Below are 10,964 nucleotides of genomic sequence, written 5' to 3'. Positions count from 1 at the left end.
TATTGTCGTTTTGCGCAGATTTACATTTACATTTTTTTTTTTTAGTTTCGCGATTTTACATTACATTAGTCCTACTTAATATACCTTATTCAAAAAGTCATTCTTCTTGAAATCCCATGAATCATCTGAGATTCTTCCTCTTAATACTGGAACTTCAGAACCCTTGACGTAAACATCTTCGAATAAGATGTCCATTCTAGCTTCAGGTGGAGCGTCAGCCTCAGCAGCTGCGACTTGTTCATCAACGTATTTTCTAGCAGCTTTATCGTATGCCTTAACTTCATCCTCAGTGGCAATGTTCTTGTCCAATAAAACAGCTTTCAATCCAGCAATTGGATCATTACGTGATCTCATATGTTGAACTTCTTCTCTGGTTCTATAAGTAGTACCTGGATCGGACATTGAATGGCCACCGTATCTATAAGTTTCGTATTCCAAAACTAATGGTCCATTACCTTGAGATGCCCAGTCTTTGGCAAACTTGGCACCTTGATAAGAAGCCAAAACATCCATACCATTGATTTTCAATCCAGGAATATATTGACCTCTCTTGTAGTATTCGGTCATGGCAGAACTTCTGGCAGCAGCAGTACCCATACCATATTTATTGTTTTCACAAACAAAGATAACTGGCAAGTTCCACAACTTAGCCATGTTGAATGCTTCAAATACTTGGCCTTGGTTAGATGCACCATCACCATAAAGATCAAAACAAACTGATCTTTCTCCTCTATACTTTTGAGCAAAAGCTAAACCAGCCCCCAAAGGAACTTGAGCACCAACAATACCATTACCACCGTAAAAACCCTTGGTAAACATATGCATAGATCCACCTTTACCATAAGAGATACCTGATCTTCTTCCCATCAATTCAGCCAAGATAGATTTAACAGAAGCACCTCTAATATGTGCGAAACCGTGACATCTATAAGAGGTAATGACTGTATCTTGGTGGTTAATGGCGTTTTCAATACCAACGGCAACAGCTTCCTGACCAACGGACAAATGACAGAATCCCCTAATCTTTTTTGCCTTGTACAAAGCATCAGCTGCCATCTCCATTCTTCTGATAACAATCATATCCTTGTACATTTGCAACAATGTTTCCTTTTCGGTTTCGAATTCCAATGATGGTACTTCCAAATCGTAACCTTCAAAAGACGACTCTGGTAAAGTGATGGATACCAAATCACTACCATCAGCGACAGGTTCAGCTGTGGCCAACGATCTTTTTGAAGTATAATTGCTCAAGGTAGGGCTGCTTGTCAACACTTTTGAACAAGTGGATTTTCCCATCAATCTCAAAGTTGAGGCTGATGCGTTAATTAGGCGACTCATTGTGATATGTAGGATAAATCAATTGGTCGTAGTGGAATAGATAAAAAGATGACGATGAAGGTGTCAATTGAGTTGTGCTAGTCTTTTTTTCTCTTTTGCTTTTCTCTTCGGTTGTTATAATTTTTGTTCTCCCAACAGATTTAATTCATTTGACATTTTTTATTTTTTTTTACTCCGAATTGCGATATTTTGTGTAGCGATGGTTGACTGTTTTCCGCATTTTACGGAGTTTAAACTCCGAGATATACTCATACACATCACATCACATCACATCACATCACTGCACCACAAAGCTTTGGATATTCTAACATAGGTGAAGAGACGAAAGTCACTTAATTATGATGTACTCTGGAAGTGATGATCGATTCTTACGAGGAATCGATTGATACCGGTTTAGATAGGTTAGTTTCAAGGTCGTTGAGATCTAGATCAAACAAAATAATAAGCATTGCGGCTTTGCTTTCCAGATATAATGACATACGGTGTTAATCGGAAGCTTTATGGGCTTTATCTGTCTACTGATTATCATTGTTGAGAGGGGTCTGTCTCTAAGTTGTGTCAAATTTCGATTATCTTTTTTAACCTCGGGGTGTGCGGCTTTCTCCAGATTGACAAATCTGAAACACAAATTATTATGATGTCGATATTGTATGCACAAATGACCCTTTTTCCATAGATTAAATTAATCATGTTCCTACCACTGGTTGTCACCAATTCTCAGTCAACTAACCTGGCTGCATGTTTGAAAGACCACTGGAGAGCTTGAGTACCAAAAGAACAGTGTCGGGGTCTACATCGCTGATACGATCAATTACCCCTGGCTCATCTGAACCTTTGCCGTCAAAAAAGAAGTGGAGAGAGATTTTGAGACCTAGTAAAATTTATAGTCTTAAGCAAACTGGTCAGTTTAAACGCAATGCTAGTCACGGGGGTGGCTATGTCTCCCCGGTGGCAGATGAATCAAGGGCAGGTAAAACCCCTTTTCCACCCATGTCTGTACAGGAGCCGTTGCTAACGCCACCACATTTGACTCCCCCCAGCTTTAAAGGTAATGTGTCACCCAGTAAATTTGAAAGGGCTTACAGTACTCCAAATACAACTCCCCAGAGCATCAATTTCTTTGACACTCCAAGCAACATAAGTGGTGACAGTTTTTCATATACTCACCAAGTACACACCGAAGGATTGAATATGTCGTTTGCCAATATCTTGAGCAACAATGCTGCACACTTGAATAAAAGGACAAGCAGTCAAGCATCATCTTCAAAGACTTCAATATCAATGAAAAATCTGTTAGATAATATCTGCTTCATTTGTTCAGAATTGTTACTGAATGTGTTACAAAGTGAACGTGTGTTGAAGTTGAATTGTGGAGACCTGGTTCATTTTGAATGTTTTAGGACAGCATTTTACAAGGAGTTAGTTGGTCATAAAAATACCACCAATGATCCCAATATGGAATTATCAAACCTATGTCATGGTTCAATTTGCAAAGGCGAACGCCTGATTACAATTGATAACCGAAACTTAAACTTTTTTTTAAAAAAACCATACACAGCTCTCACACCCAAACGACCGGCTCCAACACAACCCAAGGCTAAAGATGATACTGCCTCGCGTGAATCGAAAGCAACATCCCAGAGCATCAACTTTAAAGCGTTGGGATCTACATTGAGTCATTCCTCGCAATATTTTGAGCTTTCAAAGAGAAGTTCTGTTCGAAACAGAGACACAATGATATTAAACATACGTTCTCCATCACCTGTGAATACATTATCAACAACAATGACAGATTCCTACAACATAAATGGTTTTGATAACAGTCAAAGTGTTGAAACGGTTGTAAATCAACTAATGCTGTATCTATTGAGTAATTGTACTACATTGAATTTAGCAAAGCTATCTCAGTTAGGGATGTTGAGAGCTGCTGATCAGTTGCAAATTAAAATCGAAGATGGTGTTTTCAGGGAGAAGCATTGCTACTTATTTGAAAACTCAGTTGTGATTTGGGACAAGATCAGCCAAGCGATTTTCATCCCAGTAAAAAATGCCAAAATTACATGTAAAGGATCCATTGTGACAATAACTCCAACAGAGGGAGATGTGTTATATTTTTCGCTCCAATCTCATTTAAGCTCTGTTATTGAAAAATGGGCTATTGTGTTGATGGATCTATCAGTGGAAGTCCCTGGGAGCAAAATCACCAACACAATTGATTTGGTACCAAAGGTATTGGAAAAGAACGTGTTTGGAGGATTCTTGGGAAACACAATGAGTTCGATTATTGATCTGTCCCAGAAGAATGAATATCAGCTTGGCAACCTACATTCACACAGTATGATATCGACTGACTTGCTCAATGTAAAGGAATTGAATTTGACGAAAACAAATGCGGTAATGCTAATGGATGCTAATGGCGATAGCGATTCAGACGCAGACTCAGATGAGGAGCTAATACAACGTTCTTTAAAGGACAACACAGAACGAATCAATCTAAAAGAGTTAAATAGTTTGATATCGGAAGTAGACCAGATGCTATAAATAGGCATATGCGCATTTGGCTTTTGTGTGTAAACGGAATCTCTCTCTGCATGGAAGTAGCAAACATAAAGGACAGAACAAAAAAATCGCCGACGCATTTATTTCCGAAATAGACCTCCGAAACAAACCTTTCTTCCTTTCGTTTTCAACCTCACCACTAGACTTATAGATAGATAGACTTTATGACTTCCAAAATCTTGTTCAGGTTATCGAACCTCGGAGAGCCTGTGAACAACGAGAATGTTAACAATGGTGTATTAAGTTTACCGTCAAATGATTACCCAAAGAATTACAAACCGGGGGACCCCATATTTGACTTGCAATTCCAATTGAATGCTGCAAGTAAAGTGGCAAGAAAGGGAGTCTTCCATACTAATGCACCACCGTCGTACAAAGACGAGTTTGATAGATACAAATATTATGATTACTCAATTGAATCTTCATTTCATCAAGACATTTCTTTTACCATCCCATTGTACAAGCCAGGAGCTTATAACTACTACATTTCATACGAAGATGAGAATGGTTGTGACAAAGAGACTGAAAAGTTTTATTACAATGTTCCCCCTCACTTAGCTATCGATGGTAAATATGTTCCATTCAACGCAATTAATGTGGAGACGGTGATTTCCAAGTGGATTGGACTGTACGATCGCTGGCCAAAGCTTTTTGAAAACATAAAAGCAAAGGGATATAACATGATCCATTTTACGCCATTGCAAGAACGAGGTGAATCAGATTCTCCTTATTCGATTTATGATCAATTGAAGTGGGATCCCGAAATTTTTTCTGACCAAAAGAAAGCTGTTGAGCAGATTCATAAAGTATTGAACGAGAATGGTTTGCTAAGCTTGACAGATGTTGTTTGGAACCATACTGCTAACAATTCTGAGTGGTTGAAAGATGCACCAGATTCGGGTTACAATGAATACACTGCCCCACATTTGATACCAGCAATTGAATTGGATGGAGCATTGTTGGAGTTTAGCAAAAGGTTGGTAGAATTGAATTTGCCCACTACCATTGAAAATGAATCAGACTTGGGCAAAATTATGGAGGGTATCAAGTCTCAGGTTTTAGATAGTTTGAACCTTTGGGAGTACTACGTTTTCAACAGGGAGAAGACGTTGTCCGACTTGGAAGAGATATTCAACAAACAAAAGTCATCCATCAAGAGCATCAAGATACCAGACAATGTTGACATAAATGATCTTAAACTGCTATCGCAATTTGTTTTAGATATTGCAAATATACACTCCAAAACGATATTGGGTCACAGATTTGAGAATAAATTAGATTCCAAAAAGTTTTTAGCCGTTTTGTTTGCATTGTATGATGGTAATACCATTGACGCAGGTACCATCGTCAACAAGGCTGGAGAGATTGTTGATCAAATCAATGAGCCTTTGTATAGGGATTACGACGATGACTTGAAGACAATTCAGCAACAAATCGCTGATAGAATTAGATTTTTGAGATTAGCTGACAATGGGCCCAAATGGGGAAAGGTCACGACAAAGCTACCATTAACGGAACCTTACTTTACGAGGTTTACTGATAAAGATGGCAAGAAGCAAGCCTTGGCCAATAACGGGTGGATTTGGGGCGGGAACCCCTTAGTAGATTTTGCATCCGATAAATCCAAAGCCTACTTGAGAAGAGAGGTAATTGTATGGGGCGATTGTGTCAAGTTGAGATACGGTTCAAAGTATGAGGATTCTCCTCAATTGTGGGACAGAATGATTGAGTACACCAGAGAAATGGCGAAGGTGTTTACCGGGTTCAGAATTGACAATTGTCATAGTACTCCATTACATGTTGGGGAGAGATTGTTGGATGAGGCAAGAAAGGTGAACCCAAACTTGTATGTCATTGCTGAACTATTCTCTGGATCCGAGCAAATGGATAAAATTTTTGTTGAGAGGTTGGCAATTAACTCGTTGATAAGGGAAGCCATGCAAGCTTGGAGTGTTGGTGAGTTGTCATCATTGGTGCACAAACATGGTGGAAGACCAATTGGTTCGTTGACATGGTTACCATTAAGTGACTTTTCGTACCCAGCAGAGAAGGAGCCGGAATTGCGCAAAACAAAAGAGGGTTACACGGAGTTGGATATTCCGCAAGTTTTAACCAGCACTGCACCTCATGCAATATTTATGGACTGTACACATGATAATGAGACACCGGCCCAAAAAAGAACTGTTGAAGATACTTTGCCCAATGCTGCACTCGTGGCGTTTTGCTCATCAGCCATTGGTTCCGTATATGGCTACGATGAATGTTATCCTCACTTGCTCAATGTTGTGAGTGAAAAGAGATTGTACGATTTAGATGATACTAATGGAATTGTCAAAGTGAAGGCACAATTGAATGGCATTCGTAAGCAACTTGCTGAAGAAAGTGAAGACATTTCTCGTGACCACGAAATGTATATTCATCATGAAGGGCAGTACATTACTATTCAACGTTACAATGCGAGAACAGGAAAGGGATGGTTCCTCATTGCTAGAAGCAAATTCTATGAAAACGAAACTGAACAGATTTTGTCTCCCTCCATTCTCGGTGGGACCAAGGTTAAGCATGAGTTTAGTTACACATTGAAGAAAACAGGTGACTACGAAAAGGACGACAAGTTTTTGAGAGGAATTCCTGTTGAAGTGGTTGATATTGAAGTACCACATGTTGAGTTCACCAATGGTGACAGCATCATTCAGGTCAACAATAGTTTCATACCTGGTTCGATATCAGTTTTCTCCACAGAAATTCCAGGTGTTGATATCAAACTAGATGAGTACGTCAGGCAAGGTGCGCTTGAGGCATCCTTAGGCTTGGACTTGTATGACTTGAATGCTTTGCTTTACAGAAGTGCTCCAGAGGAGTTGGATGCTAGCGGAGGCAATGAAAGCGTTTACAATATACCGCTGTATGGAGATCTAGTTTATGCTGGTCTTGAAGGTTGGCAGACCGCGTTGAAGCATGTAGTCTGGTCCAATAACCTTGGTCACCAGATCTGCAACCATTTACGTGATGGAGCTTGGGCGTTGGATTATGTCGTGCAAAGGTTGGACAAGTATGCAGCAAAGTCAGAAAATTTGCGTAAATTTCAAGAGTGGTTGAAGGACCGTTTTGATGCAGTTAAGAAGGCACCTTATTACTTGAGACCTCACTATTTCTGTTTGATTGTTGGTATTGCATATGAAGCAGCTAGGTTCAGAGTGTTGAGGCAACTAAGCAAGCCAATTCAGCAAGCAACTAATTTCGTGCAAAGTTTGGCATTGACAAGTGTGCAAATGACAGGATTTATGAACAATACCTCCCTTGTACCAGACAGGTCGGTTGCTTGTTTAGCAGCAGGATTGCCTCATTTCAGCAACGACTATATGAGATGTTGGGGAAGAGATGTGTTTATTTCCTTTAGAGGCCTCTTGATTGTCCCTGAGAGATATGAAGATGCAAAAGAGCATATACTTGGATTTGCCAAGACATTGAAGCATGGGTTGATTCCGAATCTCTTGGATGCAGGGAGAAACCCCAGGTACAATGCAAGAGATGCTGCTTGGTTTTTCTTACAAGCGATCCAAGAATACGTGCTTCATGTGCCTAATGGAATAAAGATTTTAGATGCAAAGGTTAGCAGACGATTCCCCTTGGATGATAGGTATGTTACTTTTGACGACCCTCTTGCTTTCAGCTATGAGACGTCTATCAAGGATATTATTTTTGAAATCCTCCAACGTCACGCAAAGGGAATAAAGTATAGAGAAGCAAATGCAGGACCGAATCTTGACTCACAAATGAAGGACGAAGGTTTCAATGTGCAGGTGGGAATTGACTGGGAGTCTGGTTTTGTACACGGTGGTTCACAATTCAATTGTGGTACTTGGATGGACAAGATGGGTGAAAGTGAACGTGCTCACAATAAGGGAGTACCTGGAACACCAAGAGATGGAGCTGCTGTTGAATTGCAAGGTTTGCTCAAGAGTGCATTGAGATGGGTTATTGAGTTGAACAAACAGGGCAAGTTTGATTACACTGAGGTTGAAAAGGAGAATGGAGAGAAGATCGCTTTCAAAGATTGGGAAAAGTTGTTGCAAGACAATTTTGAGAAACGATTCTTTGTGCCAGAAAACGCAAGTGATGACGAGAAATACGACGTTGACTCTTCATTGGTAAACAGACGTGGTATTTACAAAGACTTGTACCATACAGGAAAACCCTATGAGGATTACCAATTGCGTCCAAATTTCCCAATTGCAATGTGTGTGGCACCGGAATTGTTCACACCAGAGCTAGCATTGACTGCAATAAACAATGCTGATAGAATCATCAGAGGTCCAGTTGGTATGAGAACATTGGATCCACTGGATTACAACTATCGCCCATATTACAATAACTCCATCGACAATGATGACTTTGCTACATCTAAAGGTCGCAACTACCATCAAGGACCAGAGTGGGTATGGAACTATGGGTACTTTTTGAGAGCGTTTTTGTATTTCCATTTTGCCACCAACAATGAAGGAAGCAAAGCTCGTACGCCATCGATAGAATTGTTTACATTGCTCAATGACAGGATTCAGTACCATATGCAATGGATTAAGGAGAGTCCTTGGGCAGGATTGACCGAGTTGACGAACAAAGACGGTGATTTGTGTAATGATTCTAGTCCAACTCAAGCGTGGAGTAGCTCGTGCTTATTAGACTTGTATTACGATTTATGGAAAGTCGAGAAGTATCAATAGGTTAATAGAGTAAAGTTTTTCGATTGTGCTGTAAAAGTGTCGCGCCACGTCTAATTCACAAACAATAATAATCTCTTCTCTCATGACTATGTTCCTTTTCCTGATTTTGACAGATCTCGTAGCTACCAATTCAACCAACTCGAAACTATGAGCACTATGCCAATCAAGAAGAAACAGAAGCAACCAACGAAAACAAAGCATCTCAGGAGATCAAACAGGCTACGAAATGTGGAGGAGGATGAAGCTAAGGGACTCAGGTTGAGCAAAAAGAAAATTATGAATGAGTTGACCACATATCGCTCTGCACTAGTTGCATGGTTGAAGAAAGACACGGGAGTGATCGAAAAGAGTATTGAGGATTTACTTGCGGATACACTAGATCACAACTCTCATCCCCTATATCCAACTGAGAGGAAACTGAATGTACCAAACGAAGACATCCACAATAACATTTCATTTACATCCCAACCCACCAAACCCCCACTACACAACCCTGCCGCAACTAACATTGACGGACATATTCTTGAGCCGGATTTCCTCAAAGAATTGGAACAGTTTATGGAGAGCCAAGAAGTCGACCAAGTAGACGCTGAAAACAAAAGAAAGGAGGAAGTCGAAAAGTTGATAGCTCGATATAACAATGAAATGTTAAGGGTTCTACAGCGGCACTCATTGGAGAGGCTTGATGAAAAGAAAGCTCGTTCAAAAAATATTCAACAGTTCATTCGGCGCCATATGGAGGGCGCAACTAGCCGTCCAAATTCTATATCGAATGGCAAAGATGCGAATAGGTTTTATGATTCGAGGTCAGAAAATCATGTCCCAAAACCCAACCCTCAACACATAGCTAGCGTAGTCAGTTCTATGGTAGAGGACGATTATGCAAGAGCAGCTACTTATTCATATTCCAAAGAGGGTGTTTTATCCACTACTAAATCTCCAACAAACCAAGAGGAATTAGTTTCAGGGAAATCTAATACAAGTCTAGACTTGGTGGACTTATTAAGGCAGTCTAGTTGCTACAATATGAGCGCTGAGCAAACTACAGGAATTGCTGCTACCTCAATTGGTGATCCATCTAAAGCTCGCGATGGGATGAACACAAGAGGCTTGTTCAATGGTAGAGGTGCGCAGGCAAATAATGAAGCAGGAACTTCTCAAGAGACAAATAAACAATCATCCTTACAAGCGAATATCCAAAATTCCATCGAAATTGGTTCCAACTTCAAGGAAAAAAATGGAACTACTGATAGAACGTACTCTTTGGAACCTGCGTGGGATTCCTTTTTTGTGGCTCCAAAACAAAGGACCAGTAATTTAAATGGGGTATTTCGTACCAATCATCCACATCATGGCTCAATGCTGACCATTCATTCCACATTTTCAAAATACGCTACTCATAAAAATCAACTAAACGCGTTTCAATCATTAGCTCAAAGAGAAAATTTAGTCGATCTATTCAAATCTGAAAGCAAGGAGTGGAATAGTGAAATGGGAGGCTCTTTGAATAAAACTCCAGCAAACATTGTCGATGGTGATGTTTGCAAGCTGGACGATGATTTCAATAGCGTATCACCTAACCATGAGTCCAAGCCAAAAATTAGAACGAAATTGAAGAAGCTTTTTTCTTATGAATTTGACATGATGAGTGAAGATAGCAGCGGCAAGAGTGATGATGAAAGTAACTATGAAATTTCTGGTGAGAGTGATGATGAAATGGGTGACGAGAGTAACTATGAGAATGAGTTGGCCCCTAGTACCAGCGAACTGGACTATTCGGTAGGCGAAGAAAGTGCTGATAATGACACTGGCATTGAAGCTGAAAGCAATATTCAAAACAACGTGTATTAAATTGGCACTGGGTGCTGGATTTAAGGAGGAAGCTGTGACAAACAAAGTTCGATGGAATTTTTCATTTTTATTTGTATTAGTTTTGATTTATTATTCAACTGTGATCTTGGATGTATGATCTGATCTAGTTGTGTATTTTGTAAAATTCTTATATATAAATGTTAGAAAAACGTGGACAGACACATTCTAAGTCCACTAGTTCTAGTGTTTTGAGCCTTCGTATGGTCTCTATGTGTAGCTACGAGTGCCTAGATCACGATGATACAATAAAGGGCCGACTTGTCTAACAAGTTTTTGCGGTTGTGCCATCTGCCATTTCCGAAATTTTATAGTGTAAAATGCTGGCAAGTCTACCCTTCTACTGTGGTTGATTGTTTCCTCTACACTCTTGGTTCATCTTTTGACACACACTCTTCCTACATGCACCAATTGACCTCAAAATCTTTTTTCTGCACTCATTGGTTCACTTTTGTTGATGCTTTGGTACACACA

General features: G+C 39.9%; 4 protein-coding genes across 4 annotated transcripts; 3 read left to right on the top strand and 1 right to left on the bottom strand. All coding sequences in view use genetic code 12, as the record gives it.

Moving 5' to 3' along the window:
- Positions 1-75: 75 nt before the first annotated feature.
- Positions 76-1,338, bottom strand: CORT_0B00130 (Pda1 pyruvate dehydrogenase alpha chain; the record flags this gene model as incomplete). Its single annotated transcript, XM_003867126.1, has 1 exon — positions 76-1,338. One exon carries the CDS (start codon positions 1,336-1,338, stop codon positions 76-78), a length of 1,263 nt encoding a protein of 420 aa, XP_003867174.1.
- A 738-nt stretch (positions 1,339-2,076) lies between these two features.
- CORT_0B00120 (Cst5 scaffold protein) lies at positions 2,077-3,879 on the top strand (the record flags this gene model as incomplete). Its single annotated transcript, XM_003867125.1, has 1 exon — positions 2,077-3,879. The coding sequence occupies one exon, from the start codon at positions 2,077-2,079 to the stop codon at positions 3,877-3,879; it is 1,803 nt and encodes a 600-aa protein (XP_003867173.1).
- Positions 3,880-4,061: 182 nt separating this feature from the next.
- CORT_0B00110 (Gdb1 glycogen debranching enzyme) lies at positions 4,062-8,621 on the top strand (the record flags this gene model as incomplete). Its single annotated transcript, XM_003867124.1, has 1 exon — positions 4,062-8,621. The coding sequence occupies one exon, from the start codon at positions 4,062-4,064 to the stop codon at positions 8,619-8,621; it is 4,560 nt and encodes a 1,519-aa protein (XP_003867172.1).
- Positions 8,622-8,768: 147 nt separating this feature from the next.
- CORT_0B00100 (hypothetical protein) lies at positions 8,769-10,472 on the top strand (the record flags this gene model as incomplete). Its single annotated transcript, XM_003867123.1, has 1 exon — positions 8,769-10,472. One exon carries the CDS (start codon positions 8,769-8,771, stop codon positions 10,470-10,472), a length of 1,704 nt encoding a protein of 567 aa, XP_003867171.1.
- Between the last annotated feature and the right edge of the window lie 492 nt (positions 10,473-10,964).

The sequence above is a fragment of the Candida orthopsilosis genome, assembly GCF_000315875.1.
Source record: "Candida orthopsilosis Co 90-125, chromosome 2 draft sequence".
Taxonomy (NCBI): domain Eukaryota; kingdom Fungi; phylum Ascomycota; class Pichiomycetes; order Serinales; family Debaryomycetaceae; genus Lodderomyces; species Lodderomyces orthopsilosis.
This window is presented reverse-complemented; position numbering and strand designations above follow the sequence as displayed.